Below are 27,517 nucleotides of genomic sequence, written 5' to 3' on the forward strand. Positions count from 1 at the left end.
GGCTGGGGGATTCTGGGAATAGAAGCCCACCCCTCTTACAGTAAAGCATGGCTGGGGCGTTGTAGGAGTAGACGTTTGTCCATCTTAAAGTATTTTGCCTGGGGAATTCTGGGAGTGGAAGGCCTCCCCTCTTCAAGCCCATAAGGTTGAGGAGCCCTACCTTGGATTCTTGTAAACGCCCCCAGAAGAGTAGCGAACAAAGTCTTGCTCACAAAATCAAGACCAGCCACATCGCCGCCACCCCCCGGTCCCCAATCCTGGCTACCCACTTGACTTCCCACCTGGTAGTAACGGATCTCATGGGGGACAAAGATGGTTTTTTCATTCTTGTCCCGGAGGGTGTCCAGCCCAAGGATCCCAAAGACCCTTCTCCGGACATCTTCCAGGGGCAGCACCAAGAAGGAGCCTCTTTGCTCGCTCGGGGGGCAATCGGAGTTCCAGAAGTGGATGTTTCCATGCAGGTGAACTCGGGGGACGTGGACGGGCCTGTCGTCCAAGGCGGCTGAAAAGCTGGGGGGGGGCGAGAGGGAAGACAAGCTTTGGGGGAGGGGGATAGAAGCAGCTAAGCAGCAGCAGAAGAGGAGGGGGGCCCTGCCCCATAATCTGCAGCAGGGGCGAGTGCAAAATAGCCTCTGTCCCCCCATGAATGGATTGGATGGTTAGATGGATGGATGGATGACTTGAGTGGATGGATGGATGGATGAATGGATGGTTGGGATGGATAGATGGATCGAAAGATTAATGGATTGATGAGTGGATGGATGGAAGGATGGGCAGATGGTGGGAATGGATGGATGGATCAAAAAATTGAGGAATGGATGGATCGATGGATCGAAAGATTGATGGATCGATGAGTGAAAGGATGGAAGGATGGGTAGATGGTAGGAATGGATGGATGGATCAAAAAAATAAAAGGATGAATTGATGGATTGATGGATCGATGAGTGGATAGATGGATGAATAGATGCAAGGATAAGATGGGTGGATGGATGGATGGAAGAAGGAAGGAAGGAAGGAAGGAAGGAAGGAAGGAAGGAAGATATTAATGGATCGATGGTTGGGATGGATAGATGGATGGATGAATGGATGGTTGGGATGGATAGATGGATCGAAAGATTGATGGATTGATGAGTGGATGGATGGAAGGATGGGTAGATGGTGGGAATGGATGGATGGATCAAAAAATTGAATGGATGGATCGATTGATTGAAAGATTGATGGATCGATGAGTGGATGGATGGATGAATAGTTGGAAGGATAAGATGGATGAGATGGATGAATGCATGGCTGGGATGGATCAATGGATTGAAAGATTGATGGATCGATGAGTGGATGGATGGATGAATAGATGCAAGGATAAGGGATGGATGGATGGAAGGAAGGAAGAAAGGATGATATTGATGGATCGATGGTTGGGATGGATAGATGGATAGAAAGATTGATGGATTGAGTGGATGGATGGATGAATAGATGGAAGGATGAGATGGATGGATGAGATTAATGGATGGTTGGTATGGATAGATGGATCGAAAGATTGATGGATTGATGAGTGAATTGATGGAAGGATGGGTAGATGGTGGGAATGGATGGATGGATCAAAAAATTGAGGAATGGATGGATCGATTGATCGAAAGATTGATGGATTGATGAGTAGATGGATAGATGAATAGATGGAAGGATAAGATGGATGATATTGATGGATCAATGGCTGGGATGGATCAATGGATCGAAAGATTGATGGATTGATGAGTGAATGGATGGAAGGATGGGTAGATGGTGGGAATGGATGAATGGATCAAAAAAATGATGAATGGATGGATTGATGGATTGAAAGATTGATGGATCGATAAGTGGATGGATGGATGAATAGATTTAAGGATAAGATGGATGGATGGATGGAAGGAAGGAAGAAAGATATTGATGGATCGATGGTTGGGATGGATAGATGGATTGGAAGATTGATGGATTGAGTGGGTGGATGGATGGATGAATAGATGGAAGGATAAGATGGAGGGATGAGATGGATGGATAGTTGGGATGGATAGATGGATCGAAAGATTGATGGATTGATGAGTGGATGGATGGATGGAAGGATGGATGGATGCTGAATGAGCATTCCTTACCTGACTCCCGGCATGTCCATGAAAAGGGTCTGGTTGAGGACATAAGGGGCATCGTCTTCTGTGCAGGCCACGTAGCGCAGGAGAATATCTCCCCGCTCGGGGGCTATGACGTTGTATTCCAGAAGGGCGATGTAGGCACTGACCTTCTTGTTCTCTCCGTGAGCATCAGTGTCCTGCAAGAGAGAGAGTCGACTTATCACCATGAATTATGGGGCAGTTTAATCCTAACCCTAACCCTAGGATCTTAGACTTGGGAAGAGCCTTACAGTCCCTTGGACTTTAGACGTCCAACACAGGGGAAGATTCATGGGACCAGTGTTTCTCAGCCTCAGATGCGTGGACTTCAACTCCCAGAATTCCCTAGCCAGCACCCAGAAGAGACTTGGCCCAGAATGCAGTTTTTCTCCTCTTTCTTTCTTTCTTTCTTTCTTTCTTTCTTTCTTTCTTTCTTTCTTTCTTTCTTTCTTTCTCTTTCTTTCTTTCTTTCTTTCTTTCTTTCTTTTTTGAAAAGATTTTATTGGTTTTCTAATGTTACAATTACATAGTGGAAAAGCAACATGGCGGCTGAGTTACAATAATTCAATTACATACAAATATCACTGGTACAAATCTCAAACTAATACAGTAAATATTTCCTCTCATATTTAAGTTAACACAGTTTTTATTCTAACAGTCAAATAGAAGCAACTTTCCTGCATTTATCAATAGTTTTTAGTTTATATGTATCTTAATTGTATTAGACAATCAATAACCTAATAACTTTTTCCCAATTTTAATTTTCCGTTAAAATTTAAATTTAACGTTTAATATTTTTCCCTTTTCCAAATTTTAAATGACCCCAATTCCCTTTATCACAATTCCTCACGAAATCTGGCGTTCAGGGTACACGTCTTATCTATTTACGTTCTCTCCCTTTGCATCAACAAATTGATAATACAATATACTATTCTTATTTTCTAATACTTTCCAAATATCTTAAATTAGTAACCCAAATTTCTTTTATTTCAACGTTTATTACTTCCTCTTTCCTCCTCTTTGTACCTACTATCTCGTATTTATTTATTTATTTTATTTTAATTCCATTTATATCCCGCCCTTCTCCGAAGACTCAGGGCAGCTTACAAGCTTAGCAGTAGCCTTCATTCTATGTATATGCCTGCTTATTAGGGCTTTCACACACACCCCAAGCGGCATTATTACAAAGTCAGCTTAATTGCCCCCAACAATCTGGGTCCTCATTTTACCTACCTCGGAAGGACGGAAGGCTGAGTCAACTTTGAGCCTGGTGGGACTCGAACCTGCACTAATTGCAGGCAGCTCGTGTTACTTAAGGAGGCATTAGCCCACTGCTCCACCAAGGCTCTATTTAAGCTAACAATTTTTATTCTTATCACTACATAAAGACACATTTATTACATTCTTCAATAATCTTTAGCTTGTAAAGAAGAAGAAGAAGAAGAAGAAGAAGAAGAAGAAGAAGAAGAAGGAGGAGGAGGAGGAGGAGGAGGAGGAGGAGGAGGAGGAGGAGGAGGAGGAGGAGGAGGAGGAGGAGGAGGAGGAGGAGGAAAGGGACCTTGGAGGTCATCTAGTCCAACCCCCTGCTTAATCTTATGAGCAAATCAATATTCAGTTTTTCTCCGCTTTCAGATACCTGGATTCTAATTCTCAGAATTGCCCAGGCAGAAGGCAAAAAAGCCTTGCCCCCTAATGCAGGATTTCTCAACCTTGGAAGCCCCAACATGGCTGGACTTCAGTTCCCAGAATTCCCCATCCCTCCCCCTGCTCTGGTGTCCCTAATGAGACAAACCAGTTAGAAATGGCTAATTGACCCATCCATTCACCTGTTCCCATAACAGCTCCTGCAATTTTATGCACAGGTAGTCCCTGACTTACAACTGGAATGGGGACCGGATTTTCTGTTGATAAGCCAGACAGGTTTTAAAGTCAGCTGTGCCCGATTTTGCGACCCTTTTGCCACAGCTGCTAAGCGAATCGCTGTGGCTGTTAAGCGATTCACGCTCCCGTGCAGCAAATCTTTCAGTCGGAAGCCAGCTGGAAAGGTCCCAAATTGTTTATCCCGTGAGCCTGGGATGCAGCAACCGTTGCAAAACGCCCGGATTTTGATCAAGGGATCGTGAGATGGTTTGATGGTCACAAGTGGGAGGACATTAAGGACATTAAATTGCCTTCTTTCAGTGCTGTCCGTACGTTGAACGGTCGCTAAATGAATGGTTATAAGTCAGGGACTACCTGCGTTTTTCTATACCCCACATTACCTCTAGGACAGGGGTCTTCGAACTTGGCCCTTTGATGACTTGTGGACTTCAACTCCCAGAATTCCTCAACCAGCGTGCCTTACAGTCTGGCTGAGGAATTCTGGGAGTTGAAGTCCACAAGTCATCAAAGGGCCAAGTTGGAAGACCCCTGTCTCAAAGCATCCTGGCTGAGGAATTCTGGGAGTTGAAGTCCACAAGTCCTAAAAGGGCCAAGTTGGAAGACCCCCTTCTCTAGTCTAGGAGCTCAACATGGGGTATGTAGCATTCCCTTCTTCCGTTTTTCCTCCCAACAACATCCCTGCAAGGTAAGATGGTTTGAAAGAAAATAATTGGCTCGAGAAGGTCTAGAAGCTTCCGTGGCTAAGTGAGACGCATACTGTAAACTGTTCCTAGTTCCAATCCAACACCTTAGCAATTCTGCCTTCCTCTCTGTTCATGTCTAATTCATTTGGGTCTGTGTTGTTCAGACTTGGCTACGTAGGAAGTCAGCAACACACACACACACACGCCCACCCACCCATCGCCACACACACACACACACCACTCCTACCTAGACCATTTCAGAGCAGTGGCTGTCCAGTCTCTTCTTAAAGAGCTCCAGTGATGGAGCAGCCCACAACTTCTGGAGGCAGGTCCATGGACCTTGTGTCTCCTTGGCTAAGCCTTCCACCCTTCTCCAATCTTCGGTCTAAGTACTTCAAAGTCCCAACCCACCTTAACTTTCTTCTTAAGGACATATGCCAGACCCATAAACCTGGTTCTTCTTCTACTTCTCGGAGCCATTCCCGGTCCGACGCTGCGTGACGGGTCTCGTTGACCGATCTACTCACCCTGGAGAGAGCCTGGAAGACCGCTTGGTAGACGGGCTCCATGCACCCGCCGCTGGTCGCAGCTACGTGTTCGATCCGGAGCAGCCACTTGCGCCGGGCGTTCCCTCGCAAGCGCTCCAGGTGGGTGCGCCTCACGGCCATCATCAGGAACTCCACAAGGTTGTCCAGCGTGTCCTGCTCGGTCCCGGTGAGCTCGGACGTCACTAGCTCGATGTAGGTTTGGAAGTCCTTCTGGGTGAGTTTCACCATCCCGCTGGGGTGCCAGGTGGGGAAGGGCAGCTGCACCTTAGCTAGGGAGGGGGGGGGAAGGGAAAGGGTCAGCCCAGGACATGTAATCATAATCATAATAGTAAAGTTGGAATGGACCTTGAAGGTCATCTAGTCCAACCCCCTGCTCAGGCAGGAAACCCTATACCGTTTCAGACAAATGGCTCTCCAGTCTCTTCTTAAAAACTTCCAATGTTGGAGCATTCACCACTTCTGGAGGCAGGTGGTTCCCCTGGTTAATTGTTCTAACTCTCAGGAAGTTTCTCCTTAGTTCCAGGTTGCTTCTCTCCTTGACTAGTTTCTCCATCCGTTGCTTCTCATCCTGCCTTTAGGCGCTTTGGAGAACAGCTTGACTCCCTCTTCTTTGGGGCAGCCCCTGAGATACTGTAAGACTGCTGTCATGTCTCCCCTCGTCCTTCTCTTCATTAAACTGGACAGACCCAATTCAAGCCACTGTTCCTTGTATGTTTCAGCCTCCAGTCCACTAATCATCTTTGTTGCTCTTATCTGCACCCTTTCTAGAGTCCCAACATCTTTTTTTTTACATCGTGGTGACCAAAACTGGATGCAGTATTCCAGGTGTGGCCTTCCCAAGGCCTTGTAAAGTGGTATTAGTACTTCACTTGATCTTGATTCTATCCCTCTGTTAATGCAGCCTAGCACTGTGTTGGCTTTTTTGGCAGCTGCAGCACACGGCTGGCTCATATTGAAGGGATTGTCTACTAAGACTCCGAGATCCCTCTCACAGTTACTACTATTGAGCAAGGTACCCACTACTATACCTTTCCATCTGGTTTTTCTTGCCTAAATGAAGAACCTTACTTTTTTCACCCTTGAATTTCATTTTGTTAGATAGTGCCCAGTGTTCGAGTCTGTCCAGATCCTCCTGTGCTTTTCAGCTGGGGACCCAGGAAGGTGGACCTTGTGGTCTCCACTCCCGAGGTCAGGTTTCCCACGTATGGGCTTTTCAAGTGACTCTGAGCCATTGTTTACCTTAAAAGTCCTTTATTTAGCCTAACACACCAGCAAATAAAGCTGGAATCTGAAATCTCCGCCCCCTTGCACAATATATTAAAACACAATTCTCCACCTTTCTAATTTTGTCATTAATCACATTCTCCAATTAATTTAAAGAATCAGTTTCCCTTCCCTTAGACAACCCGCCAAGTTCTTATCTTCTTTAATTTCAGATGGCCTTGAGGTACAATCCTCCTCTTCCCCCTCCCAATTTTAAACTCAATCTCTTAAAGCAATACACAAGTTTAACGTTTGAAATAGCTGCTGCTTCATCTCTTGCCAAGCAAAAACATTCGATGTTAGCAGCGTTGACACCGATTCCTTCAGAGGATGCAATTAAAAACGTTCCATTTTCTTCCGCAGCGACGGGTGGAGAGCCTTGGTGGAGCAGTGGGCTGATGCCTCCTTAAGTAACACCAGCTGCCTGCAATTAGTGCAGGTTCGAGTCCCACCAGGCTCAAGGTTGACTCAGCCTTCCATCCTTCCCAGGTAGGTAAAATGAGGACCCAGATTGTTGGGGGCAATTAAGCTGACTTTGTAATAATGCCGCTTGGGGTGTGTGTGAAAGCCCTAATAAGCAAGCATATACATAGAATGAAGGCTACTGCTAAGCTTGTAAGCCGCCCTGAGTCTTCGGAGAAGGGCGGGATATAAATGGAATTAAAATAAATAAATAAATAAATAAAAAACCAGGACCGGACATCGGAAGGGCGCGCCTTCCCCAGCGGAAGCATGAACGGAACCACAGAGCTGGAAGGGACCTCGGAGGTCATCTAGCCCGACCCTCCAGCTCAAGCAGGAGACCCCGTGCCACTTCAGACAAATGGCTGTACGATCTCTTCTTAAAAGCCTCCAGGGCTGGAGTACAAGGATGTCCTCGACTTACGACAGTTCGTTTAGTGTCCATTTGAAATCACAGGTTTTTTAAAAAAGGGACTTACGACCGTTTTTTTCACACTTTACGACCGTGGCGGCATCCCCAGTGGGTCAGGTGATCAAAAGGAAGATGCTTGGGAATCGACTCCACGTTTACGAGGGTCGAAGTGTCCCCTTTTTGTGACTTCCTGACCATCAAAGTCAACAGGGTAAGCCAGATTCACTTAACAATCGTGTCACTAACATAACATCTGCAGTGATTAACCCAAGTAGAATAGAATAGAGCTGGAAGGGACCTCGGAGGTCTTCTAGTCCAGCCCCCCCCCCCCCCCCGTTCGAGCAGGAGAACCCATACCGTCTCAGACAGGTGATTGTCTAGTCTCTCCTTGACAATCTCGAGTGATGGAGCGCCCACGATTTCTTAACAACTGAACAACTGTGTCAAGAAGGGTCGTGAAATGGGGCAAACCTCACTGAAGAAATGTCTCGCTTAGCAACAGGAATTCTGGCCTCAGCTATGGTTCTAAGTTGAGGACTTCCTGTATACGTAGCTCTGCCATCCGTGGACACATAGAGACGAATCCTATTTACACACCATTCGAAAGAGACAATGAAAAAAGTTAAGAGGGAAAGAAAAAGAGCAGAACCCAGCAGCCAACACCCAGATAAGCAGGGATGGACACCAGACAAACAATCAAACAAACAGAAAACAGCACTCCAAATCAAGATAGTTCCAAGGAGAAAAGCAGACTGCCACCAACGCTGACAGGACAAATTATTATATAGAAACAGGAAGCAAACCCCACACTCACCAGTGCTGATGATGTTAGCTAGTTCAGTCATGAAACGTCTGCAAGAACACAACCAAGCTCAGACAGCATTAAGGACCCCACAGTTGTCCTCCTCCTCCCCCTCCTCCTCCTCCTCCTCTTCCTCCCCCTGCTCCTGCTCCTGCTCCTCCTCTCCACAAACCCCCCTCTCTTCTAGCACTGATGATGTTCCTCCTCCTCCTCCTCTCCACAAACCCCCCTCTCTTCTAGCACTGATGATGTTACCTAGCTGGGTCGTGAAACGTCTGCAGGAAAACATCTAAGCTCAGAGAGCACCAAGGACCCCACAGTCCTCCTCCTCTTCCTCCTCCTCCTCCTCTTCCTCCTCCTCCCCCCCACTCCTCCTCTCTGCAAATCCCCCTCCCTTCTAGAACTGATGATGTTACCTAGCTGGGTCGTGAAACGTCTGCAGGAAAAAAACACCCAAGCTCAGAGAGCACCAGGGACTACTATGTCTTCTCCCTGTCCAGCTGTTCTTCCAGCTGTTCTGGGGCTCCTGGAATTGCAGCAGACCCCTGGCACACCCTGTTGTGATTCAGGGTCAGCCTGTGGGTTCGGCAGTTGGGTCAGATGACTCAGAGGAGGAGGAGGGTGTTGAAGAGCTTGCTGATGATGGCCTTGAGGCCCCTCCCACCTGGTCACGACGGAGACCCAGCTGTGTGAGCCTGACAGCGTGGATGAAGATGACCCACAGCTGGCCCTGTTCAAGGACGCCCGACGCAGGAGGCAGTCAATCAGGAGTAAACGGAGGAAGGCAATGGGGCACCTCGGAAGGAGGCAGAGAGAAGCCACGCCCTGAACTGTATAAAAGGGGAATGCGTGGGAGGGCTGGTTTGCTGAAGGCAACCGCTTGAAAAGCTCCTGTTTCATGGTTCGTGTCTTGTTCTGTTTGTTTTTGTATTCATAAATTTGGCGGGCTTAGTTCCAGCCTCTTGCCTTCTTGTAAAAGGGGTTGTCCCTGCCTTTTCTGCAGGGCTGGTAGCAGGCTGGTACAGAACACACCCAGGGAACGAGGACGCCAGAGGACGCTTCTGGCCCCAGCAAGGGAGAGCTGTCTCCCGACGAGACTCAAGCAGCTAACAGATTTGGGTGGATCCCGTTCCTGGAAATCTACTCTCAAGATGGAGAGGACGGTTTCCGCGCAATGGATTCTGACCCATGGCAGAAGTACGGTAACGCTCATTTTAAAGCTGAAAAAAATAATAACACTGAAGGTGGTTCGGGTGCATAAAAAGCCTCCTGAGGTTGTTTAATTACAGCTGGTCCTCCGCTTAGTGACCAAAGTTACAACGGCACTGGAAAAAAAGTGCCTTAGGACCGTTGTTCACACTTACGACCGTCGCAGCATCGCTCTCATGGGCACCTGATCAAAATTCAGAGGCTGGGCAACTGACTCGTATTTATGACGGTCGCAGCGTCCCCGGGATCAGGTGACTTCCCCTTTTGCGACCTTCTGACCAGATTGGGGGGGGGGGACGCCGGATTCGCTTAACGACCGCGGCTACTGACTTAACCACTGCGGTGGTCCCCCTTAACAACTGAGTCAAGAAGAGTCGTAAGATGGGGGCACCTCTCACTTAACCAGCGTCTTGCCTAGCGACATAAATTTGGGGCTCGATTGTGGCCGTAAGTCGAGGATCACCACCTGTATCCCAGCATTTGTTAAAAGTGTGGACTCACCAGTTTTGGGCTCAACTGCAGTCTGTAGGGAATAAGAGTTGGGAGGGACCCTCGAGGTCATCTAGTCCAGAGGTCCCCAACCTTTCGGGCACCACTAGGGACCTCTGGTTCCGTGGACAGAGGTTTTTTCCGCGGACCGGAGGGCGCGTGGTTTTGCGTGCTGCCTGCATCCCACGGATGGGGCTTTGCTTGTTTGTGTGGACCGGTTGCTGGCGTGCCGCGGCCCGGTACTGGTCCACGGACCGGTATTTGGGGACCGCTGCCTTAGGGGTTCTGCCTCAGAACACCTGGAGGGGGATCCAGTGGGGGTCTTCAAGCACGGGTAACAATAACAGAGCTGGAAGGGACCTCGGAGGTCTTCTAGTCCACCCCCTGCCCAAGCAGGAGACCCTACACCATTTCTGACAAGATGGTTGCCCAGTCCCTTCTGGAAAACCTCCACTGATGGGATACGTACAATGTCTGGTGGCAAGCTGTTCCACTGGTTAACTGTTTCCAAGATCTGGAAATTTCTCCTTAATTCTCTCCTCGATCTGTTTCCATTCGTCGCTTCTTGTTCTGCCTTCTGGTGCTTTGGAGAATAGGTGGACCCCCCGCCCCCCCGCTCTTCTTTGGGGCAGCCCCTCAAATGCTGAAATGCTGCTATAGTATTCTTTAGGGAATTATAGCATTATAGCCCCTAAAGAGGCTGCTATGTCGTATAGCCTATAGTAAATACTGCTGTAGTGTTCCTTAGGGCAGAGGTTGGGGACCCCTGGACTAATCTGAAATGGGATAGGGTTTCCTGCCTGATCAGGGGGTTGGACTAGATGACCTCCAAGGTCCCTTCCAGCTCTTTCTATTTTTAATTCCATTTCTAATTCTATTTCTAATTTCCATTTCTAATTCTATTTATAACCAGAGGAGATCAACCCTGACTGCTCTTTAGAAGGCCAGATCCTGAAGCTGAAACTCAAATCCTTTGGCCACCTAATGAGAAGGAAGGACTCACTGGAGAAGAGCCTAATGCTGGGAAAGATTGAGGGCAATAGAAGAAGGGGACGACAGAGAAAGAGGAGGCTGGATGGAGTCACTGAAGCAGTAGGCGTGAGCTTAAAGGGACTCCAGAAGATGGCAGAGGACAGGAAGGCCTGGAGGAACGTGGTCCGTGGGGTCGCGATGGGTCGGAGACGACTTCGCAACTAACAACAACATTCTATTTCTATTCTATTTCTATTCTATTCCAACATTATTATTATTATTATTATTATTATTATTATTATTATTATTATTACACTTTTATTCATAAAACATGAAACTCAAGTCAACTGAACACTATTATTATTATTATTATTATTATTATATTATTATTATTATTATTATTTATTATTATTACACTTTTATTCATAAAACATGAAACTCAAGTCAACTGAACGCTATTATTATTATTTATTATTATTATTATTATTATTTATTATTATTATTATTATTATTATTATTATTATTATCATTATTATCATTATTATTATTATCGTTGTTATTATTATTATTATTATTACTATTATTACACTTTTATTCATAAAACATGAAACTCAAGTCAACTGAACACTTATTATTATCATCATCATTATTATTATTATTATTATTATTATTATTATTATTATTATTATTATTATTATCCAACCCCCTGCTCTTACCCTTGGTCAAGGCTTCTTCTTCCATCCCTTCCTTAAAGGTGCCGAGGATCGCGTCAACCTCCTTCATCTCCAAGAACCCCGAACATTCGTTGTCCCACTTCTCAAAAAGGGCCGTGATGAGAAGCTGCTGCCGGAGCAACGTGGACGACCGATGCACCTGTGGGGACGGGGTGGCCATATTAGAAGGTCCCTCTGCTGCCCAGGTAGTCCTGGACCCCCCCCCCCCGTGAGAATTGAGCCCAGAGCTTCTGTTGCTAAGCGAGACGGTTGTTAAAGTGAGCTTAGCCCCATTTATACCAACTTTCTGGCCACAGCTGCTAAGTCAACCTCTGCCGTCGTTAGCACTTAGACTTATATAGCGCTTCACCGGGCTTTACAGCCCCCTCTAAGTGGTTTACAGAGTCGGCCTATTTGCCCCCAACAATCTGGGTCCTCATTTTACCGACCTCGGAAGGACAGAAGGCTGAGTCAACCTTGAGCCGGTCAGGATCGAGCTTCCCGGCTGTGGGCAGAGTCAGCCAGCAATAACCCTGACCACTGCACCACCACAGCTGTCTCTTTCTTTCTTTCTTTCTTTCTTTCTTTCTTTCTTTCTTTCTTTCTTTCTTTCTTTCTTTCTCTCTTTCTCTTTCTAATTCTATCTTTCTCTTTCTCTCTCTCTTATTCTTTCTTTTTTCTCTTTCTTTCTAATTCTCTTTTTCTTTCTCTCTCTTTCTAATTCTCTCTCTTCTTTCTTTCTTTCTTTCTTTCTTTCTTTCTTTCTTTCTTTCTTTCTTTCTTTCTTTCTTTCCTTCCCTTCCTTCCTTCCTTCCTTCATTCCATTCCATTCCATTCCATTCCATTCCATTCCATTCCATTCCATTCCATTCCATTCCATTCTATTCTATTCTATTCTATTCTATTCTATTCTATTCTATTCTATTGGACACCAAGATATCCACCCTCCATCACGTGACCGTCGGGATGCTGCAAGGGTTGTGTGAAAACGTTCAGAGGTCACTTTTTTTGGTGCCGTCGTAGCTTTGAACAGCCACTGAAGGAATGGTTGTAAGCTCAGGACCACCTGTATTGAGGAACATTTGGGGGGGACGGGACAGGGGGCTGTGTGTGTTATTTACCTTCGCCAGCTGACTGAACTTCTCAGCCTCCGTCTGCAGGTAACCCTTCTTCAGAACCTCGACCAACTTCTTCAGCCCCAGCAGGGATGCCCCGTCGCCCACAAAGGTCTCCATCAGCTGCACGAACTGGGGCAGGTTGAGGCAGTTCTTCTCAAAGGGGCTGAGGGAGGCCGGGGGCCCCCGAGCCTGGATTTCGATCATCCCCAGGCGGAGATCTGGAAAGAGACACCCGTCCTGCAGCTCCTTTGACCAAGGCCAAAGCAAGAGAGGAGGAGAAGCAGGGCTGGGACTCGAGCGGGTCACAGAATCCGGAGGCTGGAATGGACCGTGGAGGTCTTCTAGTCCACCCCACTTCCCAGAGCTGTAGACTTTATATCAAGGGTCCCCAACCCCTGTGCCGCACCCCACTACCGGGTCATGAGCTGTTCAGAAGAGGGTCGCAGAAAGAAAAAGAAAGAAAGAAAGAAAGAAAGAAAGAAAGAAAGAAAGAAAGAAAGAAAGAAAGAAAGAAAGAAAAAGAAAGAAAGAAAGTGTTGTGATTCAGGGTCAGCCTGTGGGTTCGGCACTTGGGTCGGACGACTCAGAGGAGGAGGAGGGGGGTGTTGAAGAGCTTGCTGAGAATAATATTGAGGCTCCACAGAGCCCTCAGCCAGGCCCCTCCCACCTGGTCACGACGCAGACCCAGCTGTGTGAGCCTGACAGCGTGGATGAAGATGACCCACAGCTGGCCCTGTTCAAGGACGCCCGATGCAGGAGGCAGTCAATCAGGAGTAAACAGAGGAAGGCAATGGGGCACCTCGGAAGGAGGCAGAGAGAAGCCACGCCCTGAACTGTGTAAAAGGGGAATGCGTGGGAGGGCTGGTTTGCTGAAGGCAACCGCTTGAATGAGCGGTTCGTGTTCATGGTTCGTGTCTTGTTCTGTTTGCTTTTGTGTCCATAAATTTGGCAGGCTTAGTTCCAGCCTCTTGCCTTCTTGTAAAAGGGGTTGTCCCTGCCCTTTCTGCAGGGCCGGTAGCAGGCTGGTACAGAAAAGAAAGAAAGAAAGAAAGAAAGAAAGAAAGAAAGAAAGAAAGAAAGAAAGAAAGAAAGAAAGAAAGAAAGAAAGAAAGAAAGAAAGAAAGAGGAAGAGAGGAAGGAAAGAAGGAAAGAAGGAAAGAAGGAAAGGAAAAAGTTGGGATGGATGGAAGTAGGGAAGGAAGGTAGGAATGGGAAAAAGATGGGAAGGAAGGAAAGCAGGCCGAAAGAAACGAAAGAAGGAAGGCAGCAATGAAAGAGGATCGGAGGAAGGAAAGGCAAAGGAAAACGATAGGACGGAATGAAGGAAGGGGAGGGAGGGAAAGGGGAAAAGATGGGAAGGATGGAAGGAAAGAAGGGAAAGGGGAAAAGGTGGGAAGGGAGGGAGGGAGGGAGGGGTAGGGGAGACTACCTGTAATAAGTAAATAATAATAAGAGAATTAAAAATAAACCTGAAAACCTGGAGTCCTCTTTGTTCCAATCCTCCCGGACCTCCTTGCCGTAATCCGCGTACTTGAAGGTCAGATCTGCCGTCTCAAAAGTGCCTGGGGGGGCACAAAGGAGTCATTGGGTGGCACCCCAAACAAGTCCTCAAAGGACGGTTAGCGCCCTGCCCCCCCCCCCCCCCGCTGTTGCTTTTTCCAAAAGTCCCTAAAAATGGGGTTTTGTTAGGTATATGACTATGGCCTAACTGGTTGGGTTGGTAATATATATAAACTATGATTGTATTGTTGTAAGAGAAACTGTATTGTATCACTTTAAATGTGTGATGATTGGCCAACACTGTTTTTCCAATGGCCATAAGAGGGAGCTAGAGACATAGCTTCTTTCTCTCTGTTATTCTCTCTGTTACGTTTTTATTTTTTTATTTTATTTTAATTCCATTTATATCCCGCCCTTCTCCGAAGACTCAGGGCGGCTTACAAGCTTAGCAGTAGCAGTAGCCTTCATTCTATGTATATGCCTGCTTATTAGGGCTTTCACACACACACACCCCCAAGCGGCATTATTACAAAGTCAGCTTAATTGCCCCCAACAATCTGGGTCCTCATTTTACCTACCTCGGAAGGATGGAAGGCTGAGTCAACCTTAGGCCTGGTTGGATGCGAACCTGCAATAATTGTAGGCAGCTGGTGTTACTTAAGGAGGCATCAGCCCACTGCTCCACCAAGGCTCTTACTTTGCTGTTACTTGCTGATTATTGTGGTTTGTGGGTTTGCTACTGTTTGCTAAACCCGAAGAACTGTGTTTTGACTTACGGACTGGTAAGAAGACTCTGTATTGGATAATCCTTGGACTATTGTTATTTGCTATCATCTCTTTACTCGTGTATGACCTGGACTGATTTTTTCTTGGACTGTGCTATTGTATTATTCCACAAGTAAAACTTGTTTACACACCTCAGTGTATCTGTGTGGTTGCTGCGTAAACTTGAGTACTCTCAGTATCCTCTTTTTCTGTGCAAGCTCTTGTTAGCTCAAGAGGTACTCTGCACATCCTTATCAGGTTTCATCCGCCATCCTGGGCACCCCGCGTGACAACTTGGCCCTTTTATGAATCGTGGACTTCAACTCCCAGAATTCCTCAGCCAGGATGCTTTAAGACAGGGGTCTCCAAACTGGGCCCTTTTAGGACTGGTGGACTTCAGCACCCAGAATTCCTCAGCCAGGATGCATGCCGGCTGAGGAATTCTGGGAGTTGAATTTCACAAGTCCTAAAAGGGCCAAGTTTGAAGACCCCTGATTTAGTGACTGATCGAGGTTACATCGGCACTGACTTATGACCATTTTCCCTACTTACAACAAATTGCAGCATTTGCAGGATCAAAATTCAGACGCTTGGCCACCGACTCGTAGTTATGACGCTTGCGGTGTCGCCCAGGGGTCTCACGGGATCCCCTTTCGCGACTTTCTGACAAGCCAAGTCAATGTGGGAAGCCGGATTCCCTTAACAACCGTGTGGCTGACTTAACAACGGCAGCGATGCGTTTAACAACCGTAGCGAGCAAGATCGCAAAACGGGGGGAGGAAAATTCACTTAAGGACTGTCTCGCCCAGCTACAGAAATGTTTCAGTCGTACGTCGAGGACTACCCATGTGGTGAAATTTCCTAAATTTTGTAAGTCACCTCTGGGTGAATCGGGCCGCGCTACCAATGTGTTCAGAAAAGGAGGCAAAAATGTCCAGAAAACAGGCTAAAATCAGATTTTAGCTCTTCTGACCACTTGGGCGGGTAGGTGATTGAGGATGGCGAGTACCTGACCAGACTTCCCCGTAGATCCGCTGAGGTCCTTTGGTCCTCTCCAAGATGGCTTGGTCGGGGGGCCATTGAAGGCTGGGTTGGCTGGGGGGCGCCGAGGGCTCTTCTGAAAGAGAAAAATTCAGAGCAGGGAAGGATCAGGGCTGGAAATTCACCTCCTTTGATTAGAATTCCCTGCGGTTTCAAATCTGTTTGTACTCCTCCGTCCACCCTCAGATTTCCCCCGCCAGCATGCTTTAATATAAAGCATGTTTATATCCCAAAATTCCCCAGCCAGCATGCTTTAAGATGTGAACTTCCACTCCCAGAATTCCCCAGCCAGCATGTTTTAATATAAATGAACTTCAACTCCCAGAATTCCCAAGCCAGCTTGCTTTAAGATATGAACTTCCATTCCCAGAATTCTCCCGCCAGTATGCTTTACTATAAATGGACTTCAACTCCCAGAATTCCGAAGCCAGCATGCTTTAAGATGTGAACTTCCATTCCCAGAATTCCCCCGCCAGCATATTTTAATATAAATGGACTTCAACTCACAGAATTCCCAAGCCAGCATGCTTTCAGATGTGAACTTCCATTCCCAGAATTCCCCAGCCAACATGCTTTAATATAAATGGACTTCAACTCACAGAATTCCCAAGCCAGCATGCTTTCAGATGTGAACTTCCATTCCCAGAATTCCCCCGCCAGCATATTTTAATATAAATGGACTTCAACTCCCAGAATTCCCAAGCCAGCATGCTTTCAGATGTGAACTTCCATTCCCAGAATTCCCCCGCCAGCATATTTTAATATAAATGGACTTCAACTCCCAGAATTCCCAAGCCAGCATGCTTTCAGATGTGAACTTCCATTCCCAGAATTCCCCAGCCAGCATGTTTTAATATAAATGGACTTCAACTCCCAGAATTCCCCAGCCAGCATGCTCTAAGATGTGAACTTCCATTCCCAGAATTCCCCCGCCAGCATATTTTAATATAAATGGACTTCAACTCCCAGAATTCCCAAGCCAGCATGCTTTCAGATGTGAACTTCCATTCCCAGAATTCCCCAGCCAGCATGTTTTAATATAAATGGACTTCAACTCCCAGAATTCCCCAGCCAGCATGCTCTAAGATGTGAACTTCCATTCCCAGAATTCCCCCGCCAGCATGTTTTAATATAAATGGACTTCAACTCCCAGAATTCCCCAGCCAGCATGCTCTAAGATGTGAACTTCCATTCCCAGAATTCCCCAGCCAGCATGCTTTACTATAAATGGACTTCAACTCCCAAAATTCCCCAGCTAGCTGCGCTTTAACAGGGATGGACTTCCACTCCCAGAATCCCCCAGCAAGCCTGCCTTAAGAGGGATGGACTTCCACTCCCAGAATTGTCATCAATGGTCTTTCTTGGTATGGAATTCTGGGAGTGGAAGTCCACACTCCTGTAAATTCCCAAGGTTGGGAAATACTGTTTTTACTGCCCCCAAAGTTTTTTAAGATGGAAACCAACTCTATTAATCTTAGTAAGTTGCAATTATGGATGACCAGTAGAGGGAGCACTAGGACGCATTTGAGCATAACTCTTCCAGCACTTTTATATATTCAATAAAATGCATCAGAAATTTTCCCTTGACAAAAGAGTGGCTGTTTAAGGTCTCCATTATTAAAACTTTTCTTTGTCTACCGCCTGCTCTAACTAAAAGTTCTGGTCCGAATTTAATCCAGGAAAGGTTTTCTGGAAAACTAAACAGTTTGGACAAACCTAGAATTAAGGAGAAAGTTCCTAACAGTGAGGACAATCAACCAGCGGAACAGCTTGCCATCAGAAGTTGTGGGTACACTGGAAGTTTTTAAGAAGAGATTGGACAGCCATTTGTCTGAAATGGTGTAGGGTTTCCTGCCTGAGCAGGGGGTTGGACTAGATGACCTCTAAGGTCCCTTCCAACTCTTAGTCTGTTAACTAACACAGAGGTTCCCCAACCTTTTGGGCATCAGGTACCACTTCTGTGGAGAGAGGTTTTTCCACAGACTGGAGAGTGTGTAGTTTTGTGTGTTGGCTGCATCCCGCAGATGGGGCTTTGCTTGTTTGTGCGGACCGGTTACTGGCGTGCCGTGGCCCGGTACCGGTCTACGGCCCTGGGGGATGGGAACCCACTAATGCAGGGGTAGGCCACCTTGGCTCTTTGATGACTGGTGGACTTCAACTCCCAGAATTCCTGAGCCAGCCATGCTGAGGAGAAATGGAGAGGTTTCCATGCTGAGCCATGTTGGCTCAGGAATTCTGGGAGTTGAAGTCCAGCAGTCATAAGATGGTCGTAGTCTCCATGCTGGCTCAGGAATTCTGGGAGTTGAAGTCCACCAGTTATCAAGGGGGCCATAGTCCCCATGCTGGCTGAGGAATTCTGGAAGTTGAAGTCCACCAGTCATCAAGGGGGGCCATAGTTCCCCCATGCTGGCTCAGGAATTCTGGGAGTTGAAGTCCACCAGTCATGAAGGGGCCATAGTTTCCCCCATGCTGGCTCAGGAATTCTGGGAATGGAAGTCCACGAGTCATGAAGGGGGCCATAGTCCCCATGCTGGCTGAGGAATTCTGGAAGTTGAAGTCCACCAGTCATCAAGGGGGGCCATAGTTCCCCCATGCTGGCTGAGGAATTCTGGGAGTTGAAGTCCACCAGTCATGAAGGGGCCATAGTTCCCCCATGCTGGCTGAGGAATTCTGGGAGTTGAAGTCCACCAGTCACAAAAGAGCCAAGGATGCCTGGCCCTGCACTAACATATCTACCAACGCTAGGAAGAGAAGGCTGCCATACTTGTATCCAAGACTCTTGGCGCTTCGTCTTTTTCTGCCTCTGCCTGGTCCTTGGGGCCCGCTGCCCTAAGGCCATCTGCCTCTGCTTTTTCTTCGGGCTTGGCCTGTCCGGCGTCCTCCACGGCCTCTCTACCAGGCTGTGCTTGGTCTTCTGGCTTTTCCTGCCCATCCATCTCTTCCGCTTCCGTTCCCTTGGGAGCAAGGTCCTTCTCCACCGAGGTGGACTTGGGCACGGGTTCTTCCTCGCCGTCCAAGATCTTCTGCACCCGGACTGCCACCTTGGACAGCGAAGCCAGGGCGGCTTCTTCTGACTCGACTTCCTCGGCGGCTTCTTCTCCTCCTTCCAAAAGGGGCGCCAGGGGTGTCCCCGGAGCAGCTTCTTCTGGAGCAGCTTCTGGAGCAGCTTCTTCACCGGCAGCTCTCTCCGTCTCTTCGGAGGTGGGATCTGCGTTAGCTTCAGGAAGAGGCTCCTCGGATCCTGGCTCGGCCGCCGGCATTTCTGGTGGAAGTTCTTCTGCTTGATCTGGGGTGGCCGTGGTAGGAACCTCTTCGGCCGTCCCTTCCGGTGGGCTGACCTGCTGTTCCCTCTCGGCGTCTTCCAGCTGGTGGACGGCTGTCTCTCCGTTGGCGCCACGGGCTGCACTCTCATCGGAAAATATCTGTTTCAGCTTCCTGTTGAGGTAGAGGGCTTCCTGAGATAAGGTATGCTCAGGGCTGGGCGGTTCCTCCGGAAGTTCCTCTTCATCGTCGGGTTCCAGGTTGCCCCAAAACTCCGTCAGGTCCATGTCATCCAGCTCAGCCATTGGCCCTAGAGAAAGAGGAAGGCCCGGGCAATGTCGGCTTCCAAGAGATCTCCCGAGACGGAGGTTAGAACCAGCTTGGCCCAGTCAACCCCTCTCCCGCTTACATTTTTTTGGGTTACAGTAAATCTCCTTGGCCGGGTCCGAACTGCTCTGGTAGAACTTCTCCAGGAGCGACAAGACCTTCGCTCTGTCCAAGAGTCCTACCTGGGGGAAGAGAAGAACCGACATCGAGAGTAACTCGAAGTGTTCATGAGTTTGCTGGGCCTCCACCAAACTGGGATGGAAGATCCTATCTAGGAAACCCAGTGAAAACCTAGCTGTTCTACCAAGGAGGTGAGTTGCTGGAGTAGAAGACCTCCAAGGTCCCTTATAACTCTGTTGTTGTTGTTGTTAAGATTTATTAACCAGTGGAACAGCTTGCCACTAGAAGTTGTGAGTGCTCTCTTACTGGAAGGTGTCAAGAAAAGACCGGACAACCACTTAACCTGCCTCCAGAGGTGGTGAATGCTCCAACACTGGAGGTTTTTAAGAAGAGACTGGACAGCCATTTGTCTGAAATGGGATAGGATTTCCTGCCTGAGCAGGGGGTTGGACTAGATGACCTCCAAGGTCCTTTCCAGCATTATTAACAACCTGCCTCCAGAAGCGGTGAATGCTGCATCACTGGAAGTTTTTAAGAAGAGATTGGACAGCCATTTTGTCTGGAATGGCATAGGGTTTCCTGCCTGAGCAGGGGGTTGGACTAGATGGCCTCCAAGGTCCCTTCCAACTCACTTATTCTGTTACCCAGTGGAAAAACCTGCCTCCAGAAGTTGTGAATGCTCCAACACTGGAAGTTTTTAAGAAGAGACTGGCCAGCCATTTGTCTGAAATGGTATAGGGTTTCCTGCCTGAGCAGGGGGTTGGACTACATGACCTCCAAGGTCCCTTCCATCACCATCACCATCATCATCATCATCATTATTATTATTATTATTATTATTATTATTATTATTATTATTATTATTATTATTATTATTTGTCTGAAATGGTTTAGGGTCTCCTGCTTGAGCTGTCGGGCTGGACTAGAAGACCTCCAAGGTCCCTTCCCGCTCCGTTATTCTGTCTTCCGGAAGGAGCTGCTGGCTGTACCTGTCCACAATCACAGTCGAAGAAGAGCTGGACGAACATCTGCCTCCAGACGTCATGTCGGATGGCGTTGCGGGCATCGTGAGAAGATTGGAGCAGATGCTTCAGCAGCTCCTGGAAGAGGTCGCTGGCGAAGTTTTTGACGTAGGAAAGGAGATACTGGGAGGGGGAAGAAAGAGGACAGCAAAAACCATTATCGCATTTTGTTCCCCGATTAATTCACTTCTCCTGGCTTCCCACCTTTACCGCCACATTCATATTCTCCCAAGGAATCCAGGGCGCCATAGGACAGGGGGTCCTCAGCTTGCGGCCTCAGTGGGGATCTGAATTTCTGCTGCTAAATGAGGCAGCTGTTAAATGAGTCACACACACACACACACACAACCCGATTGTGCAACCTTCTTTTTTTTTTGGCCACGGTTGTTCAGCGAATCGCTGCAGTTGTTTAAGTGAAGTGTGCCGTCACTAAACGAATCCCACTGACTTTGCTTGCTGGGAAAGTCACCAACGGTGATCGTGTGATCTCGGGACGCAGCCAACGTCCGGTTGCCAAGCGCCTGGATTTTGATCCAGGGGGATGGCCGTAAGGCCGAGGACCGGACAGAAGTCACTTTTTCCCCCCAGCGCCGTTGTAAGTGTGAATGGTCGCTAAGCGAAAGCTTCAACCCCTTCTTTCTTTCTCGGGTTCAGCTGGAAGACAGGCATCCAAATGAAGATGGACCTTTCCATCCTGGGAGACGGAGGTAGTCCTTGACTTACGTCCGGTCACTTAACAAAGAGGCAGCAGCAGCTCATGGTTTGGGAAAACAGCGCTCCCAACAGACCAGTTTTTCTCAACCTTAGCTCCTTGAAGATGGGTGGACTTCAGCTCCCAGAATTCCCCAGCACAGGAGTGGGGGGCAAGATAGGCTGAAGATGGACATTACCGTACAAAAAAAGTAAAGGAGCTCGGAGGGGAGGGGAGGAGAAAGGAGGGAGGGGAGTGGGGAGGAGAGGATGGGAGGAGAGGAGAGGAGGAGAAAGGGGAGGAGAAAAGAGAAGAAAGGAGAGGAGAAAGGAAGGAAGGAAGGAAAGGAGGGAGGGAGGGAGGGAGGGAGGAAGGGAGGGAGGGAGGGGAGAGGAGGAAGGGAAAGAGAAGAGGAGAAGAGAAGAGAAGAGAAGAGAAGAGAAGAGAAGAGAAGAGAAGAGAAGAGAAGAGAAGAAATGAGGAGAGGGGAGGGGAAGGGAAGGGAAGGAAGGAAGGGAGGAAGGAAAGAGCAGGAAGAGAGGAGAAAAGGGAAGAGGAGAGAAGAAAGGAGAGGAGAGGGGAAGGAAGGAAGGAAGGAAGGAAGGAAGGAAGGAAGGAAGGAAGGAAGGAAGGAGCGGGACGAGGAGAGGAGGAAGGGAAAGAGAAGAGGAGAAGAGAAGAGAAGAAAGGAGGAGAGGGGAAGGGAAGGAAGGGAGGAAGGAAGGAAGGGGCGGGACAAGGAGAGGAGGAAGGGAAAGAAGAGGAGAGGAGAGGAGAGGAGAAGAGAAGAGAAGAGAAGAGAAGAGAAGAGAAGAGAAGAAAGGAGAGGGGAAGGGAAGGAAGGAAGGGAGGAAGGGAGGAAGGAAGGGGCGGGATGAGGAGAGGAGGAAGGGGAAGAGGAGAAGAGAGGAGAGGGGAGGGGAAGGGAAGGGAGGAAGGAAGGAACAAAGGGTGGGAGGAGAGGAGGAAGGGGAAGAGGAAGAGGAGAGGAGAAGAGCAGGGAGGGGAGGGGAGGGGAAGGGGAGGAAGGAGGGAAGTAAGTAAGTAATTCTGAAGAACGGAAGAAGCCTCCTGGCTGAGAAGAGAAACGGTTTCAAAACCAAAACCAAGAAAGTCCATTTCCATTGGAGAACTCTCATCTCCTAGCTAGCCTGACATCCCGTCCACGGCAGGAAAGGAATCGGGAGCGTCCACGGCAGGGGGTGTCAAAAAAATCAAGATGGCAGATGGAAGATTGGGGAAAGGACTTTGAAGGTGCAATTGTGGCTGATATTGCCACTTCAAATCCCCCCACTGCCCACCGCAGATGATCCTGCAAGGAACTATATAAAAAGAGAATTTTTTTTCTTATGCATTTCCCACTTCTGTATCATCCCAACTCTTTGTTGAGGGGAGGGTCCCAAGTCCACCATCCCTCCTGGGAAATCGTTACCCTTCCTCCTCCTCCTCCTCCTCCTCCTCCTCCTCCTCCTCCTCCTCCTCCTCCTCCTCCTCCTCCTCACCTCTATGAATTCCTCTTGGTTCACCTTCACGTCCGGCGATGCCAGAGTTTCCAGCGGCCTGGCATAGATATCTGCACAAGGGAGAAACAACTTGGTCTCCATGAAGTGGAGTGAAAGACTTGGCAGGAAGGGGGGGTTTGAGGACCCTAATGGGGGAAGAGAGGTGAGTGGGGACCCCACAGGACACTCTTAAGGCAAAGGGAACCTAAGGGCTCTTCGGTCATTGTTTGAGCTGGCGGTTCCTTGACTGGGGTATTGTAGAATAGAATAGAATAGAATAGGAATAGAATAGAATAGAATAGAATAGAATAGAATAGAATAGAATAGAATAGAATAGAATAGAATAGAATAGAATAGAATAGAATAGAATAGAATAGAATAGAATAGAATAGAATATGGAATATGGAATATGGAATATGGAATATGGAATATAGAATAGAATAAACAGAACAGAACAGAATATAGAGCAGAACAGAACAGAATATAGAATAAAGAATAGAATGGAACAGAACAGAACAGAACAGAATAGAATAACAGAGTTGGAAGGGACCTGGGAGGTCTTCTAGCTCAAGCAGGAGACCCCCACATCATTTCAGACAAGTGGCTGTCCAGTCTCTTCTTAAAAACCTCCAGTGATGGAGCACCCATAACTTCTGGAGGCAGGTTGTTCCACTGGTTAATTTCCCTCACTGTTTAGGAAGTTTCTCCTTAATTCCAGATTGCTTCTCTGCTGGATTACTTTCCACCCGTTCTCCTGCCTTCAGCTGCTTTGGAGAATAGGTGGGACCCCCACACACTCCTCTTTGTGGCAGCCTCTGAAATACTGGAATATGGCTATCATGTCTCCTCTGGTCCTTTTTTCTTCTTCTCTAGACTGGCCAAACTCAAATCCTGCAGGTAGGTGCATTTTTACCTGTTTCCTTGAACTGAGGCATTTTGCTGATGACCTCCAAGAAGGACTTCAAGGCGCTCTGGATCTGCCGACGGAAACACAATTTCTTAAGGGCTGGCCCAGAAACTCTTCTCATCCTTTCAAATGGTGCAGGTTGCGGACATGGAGCTGTTCGAAGCCAGAGCATCCAGAGGTCCACCATGACCAGCCAATAGGGTCTACTGGGCCACTGGTCCCTGGGCATGGTGGACCCCTGGAAGGACTATGCCAGGGGTAGGCAACCTTGGCTCTTTTATGACTGGTGGACTTCAACTCCCAGAATTCCTGAGCCAGCCATGCTGAGGAGAAATGGAGAGCTTTCCATGCTTAGCCATGCTGCTTCAGGAATTCTGGGAGTTGAAGTCCTCAAGCCATGAAGGGGCCATAGTTCCCCCATGCTGGCTGAGGAATTCTGGGAGTTGAAGTCCATAAGCCATAAAGGGGCCATGGTTTTCCCCCGTCCTAGCTCAGGAATTCTGGGAGTTGAAGTCCACGAGTCATGAAGGGGCCATAGTTCCCCGTGCTGGCTGAGGAATTCTGGGAGTTGAAGTCTATAAGCCATAAAGGGGCCATGGTTTCCCCCATGCTGGCTGAGGAATTCTGGGAGTTGAAGTCCACCAGTCATAAAAGAGCCAAGGTTGCCTATCCCTAGCCTATGCCCTACGGACTTAAATGTGATTTGACTTATTCCATTTACCTGTGTTTCCCCGAAAATGAGACTGGGTCTTATTATTATTATTATTATTATTATTGCCTCCAAAAGAGACACCAGGTCTTATTTTCGGGGTACGCCTTACCTCACCTCCGGCACTGACAGCCCCACCCAGCCGGTCCACTTCTTCTGGGGCCGACATTCTGCAGCTGTATTCGGGCCTGCATTTTGCAGTCAGGGCTTTCCGGAAGGCCCCTGCAGCCAAGTATCAAGCTACAGATTCAATCCATAGCTCGGTTCTCGGCTGCAGGGGCCTTTCCAGAAATGCAGGCTTGACTGAGAAATGCAAGCCTGGTTGCAGGAGAGGCCTCAGAAGAAGAAGTGGGCCGGCAAGGAGAGGCCTGGCTGTGACGGTAAGTGGGTGCTGGGCACGTGGGGCAGATCCACACACCCTGACCCCTGCCCTAGCTTGATTTTTAGGAGTGTGCCCTGTCCCCAAACTAGGGTTTATTTTCGGGGTAGGCCTTACTTTTGGGGAAACAGGCTATATAGCCTCCTGCTCATTCCACAACTCAGGATGATAGACACCATCAATACAGGCAGTCCTCGGGTTATGGACCATTATGGAGCCTGCCCATTACAGGCGTAACTCGTGATAGTTATAAATTGTGGCCTAGCTGATTTTACAATTTTTTTTGCAGAGGTTGTAAAGTGAACACTGTGGTTGTTAAATGAACCAATAGTTTGCTATGGGGACTAGGTAACATTGTCAGTGCTAGAAGGCAGAGGAGGAGGAGAAGAATATGACGAGGAGGACAATGGGGTCCTTGGCACTCTCTGAGCTTGGTGTTTTTCTTGCAGACATTTCACGACTCAAGTAGAGAACATCATCAGTGCTAAAAGGTATGTGTGTGGAGAGGAGGAGGAGGAGGAGGAGGAAGGGGAGGGGGAGGAGGACTGTGTGGTCCATGGTGCTCTCCAAGCTTGGCAGTTTTGCTGCAGACATTTCATCACCAAACTAGGTCACATAGTCAGCGCTACAAGTGAGTGGGGTTTGCTTCATGTTTATATGCAAGTGGCTAGCCCTGTCAGTGTGGGCGGGAGTGGACCTTGTAGTCTGTTGATTAGGCTGTGGTTTACTGTTTGTCTGAGTTGGTGGCACCTTGACTGGGGCGGGTTTGGTATATTTCTTGATGATTGGTCTGATGTTAATCTTGGTGTTAGTCTCTGGCTGTTGGTTGCTGGTGAGGAGGCGTTTGGGCCTTTTGTCTCTTTTGAGTGGTATGTAGACGTTGTTTATCTCCACGTGCCTGTTGATGGCTGACGGGCCTTCCAGAAATTCTCTAGCACTTTTGCGCTTGGTTTCATTTAGGGGGCTCCCACAGTTCCCCAGCTGATACTCTGCTGAAGCCCTTTCGGTGTGAAATTAAGAATTTTTCATAACGAGGCAAGTTTTGTTGCCCAGTGTTTTTTATATTATATTTATCTCTCTCTACATACTCTCATGTAGAACTGGTAGCTAAACTTTGCTGAGTTTGGAAATGTGGCTGAATGCACACTGCTTTCGGAACTCCAGTCTAGGCCTTGGAGGCCTGGAGGAGGCCTCCCAGGCCTAGAACAGCCTGCCGCAAGTGCGTGGATGCCACTTCCGGAAATCTGTTCTAGGCCTCGGAGGCTTGGAGGAGGCCTCCCAGGCCTAGAACAGCCCGCCGCAAGTGCGTGGATGCCACTTCTGGAAGTCCGTTCTAGGCCTCGGAGGCCTGGAGGAGGCCTCCCAGGCCTAGAATGGCTCACCAGAAGTGCGTGGATGCCACTTCCGGAAGTCCGTTCTAGGCCTCGGAGGCCTGGAGGAGGCCTCCCAGGCCTAGAATGGCTCACCAGAAGTGCGTGGATGCCACTTCCGGAAGTCCGTTCTAGGCCTCGGAGGCCTGGAGGAGGCCTCCCAGGCCTAGAATGGCTCACCAGAAGTGCGTGGATGCTACTTCCGGAAGTCCGTTCTAGGCCTCAGAGGCTTGGAGGAGGCCTCCCAGGCCTAGAACGGCCCACCGGAAGTGCGTGGATGCCACTTATGGGATCCCAGGCCTGTATCCAATAAGAGAAGCGGTTGTTCAGGTTTTTGAATCCCACCAGTCTCTAAAGCTGTGGCTGGGCAAAATGACGCATTGTACGGCAAAAGGTTTTGAACCCAGGTATCTGAAATGGACGAATTTATAGAATGCATCAAAAATCCCGTGGATTTGAAATTTGGCAAATTCTATAAACCCGCCTACGACGTAAGCGTGACCACAATCAAGCATTTTATGACACGGTGCAGAAATGTCACAAAGCATTTCCTGTGGGCAAATGCTGAGGTTTGACTGTGCTACAGAGTTCCGCCTGAGCGATTTTCAAGGCAGTTACAACTCTGAATATCTCTCTGGATTATTATTATTTTTTTTAGAACATTCAGGCCCATCAATCCCAACCACCCCCGTGTCGTGGCCTGTTTGAAACCAGGCTGTGGGAGAGATGGGCAAGCAAACGCACATGAAGCTCCATTCACAAATAAGAGTTGTGGGTGCGTGTGCGCACCCGCCACTCACATGCCCCACCACTCTCCCCCCCACTCCCCAAGCTGGAAAGGATGGAGACTGCTACATTGGAAGCTCTTCCATTGGTAAAAGCATCTCGGAATCGGCTAAGGCAGGGGTCTTCCAACTTGGCCCTTTGATGACTTGTGGACTTCAATTCCCAAATCTATTTCATATTCTGTTCTATTCTATTCTATTCTATTCTATTCTATTCTATTCTATTCTATTCTATTCTATTCTATTCTATTCTATTCTATTCTATTCTATTCTATATTCTATATTCTATATTCTATATTCTATATTCTATATTCTATATTCTATTCAGGTCTAGTCCATAGTCCATAGTCTATAGCAGAGGTAGGCAACCCTGGCTCTTTTATGACTCAGGAATTCTGGGATTTGAAGTCCACAAGTCATAAAAGAGCCAAGGTTGCCTACCCCTGGT

The 27,517-nt window shown here is 48.0% G+C and overlaps 2 protein-coding genes and 1 long non-coding RNA gene across 3 annotated transcripts in view; 2 read left to right on the plus strand and 1 right to left on the minus strand.

The window, feature by feature from the left end:
- The window catches only part of SSH2 (slingshot protein phosphatase 2), a 471,054-nt gene that overhangs the window by 261,855 nt on the left and 181,682 nt on the right, over nt 1-27,517 (plus strand). The gene's annotated exons all lie outside the window — the stretch shown is intronic.
- The window catches only part of LOC310632899, a 339,863-nt gene that overhangs the window by 31,380 nt on the left and 280,966 nt on the right, over nt 1-27,517 (plus strand). The gene's annotated exons all lie outside the window — the stretch shown is intronic.
- The window catches only part of EFCAB5 (EF-hand calcium binding domain 5), a gene marked incomplete at its 3' end in the record, with an annotated part of 55,955 nt that overhangs the window by 15,305 nt on the left and 13,133 nt on the right, over nt 1-27,517 (minus strand). The window contains exons 4-15 of the mRNA XM_083350239.1: nt 23,833-23,896; nt 22,920-22,990; nt 20,694-20,849; nt 19,667-19,766; nt 18,761-19,567; nt 15,965-16,072; nt 14,160-14,252; nt 12,694-12,908; nt 11,576-11,732; nt 5,230-5,519; nt 2,124-2,296; nt 282-510 (exon numbers count right to left, since the gene is read on the minus strand). Of these exons, the coding sequence (XP_083206365.1) occupies nt 282-510; nt 2,124-2,296; nt 5,230-5,519; nt 11,576-11,732; nt 12,694-12,908; nt 14,160-14,252; nt 15,965-16,072; nt 18,761-19,567; nt 19,667-19,766; nt 20,694-20,849; nt 22,920-22,990; nt 23,833-23,896 (2,463 nt within the window). The remainder of the gene's footprint in view (nt 1-281; nt 511-2,123; nt 2,297-5,229; nt 5,520-11,575; nt 11,733-12,693; nt 12,909-14,159; nt 14,253-15,964; nt 16,073-18,760; nt 19,568-19,666; nt 19,767-20,693; nt 20,850-22,919; nt 22,991-23,832; nt 23,897-27,517) is intronic.

Source organism: Vipera ursinii (genome assembly GCF_947247035.1).
Source record: "Vipera ursinii genome assembly, chromosome: 1".
Classification (NCBI taxonomy): Eukaryota; Metazoa; Chordata; class Lepidosauria; order Squamata; family Viperidae; genus Vipera; species Vipera ursinii.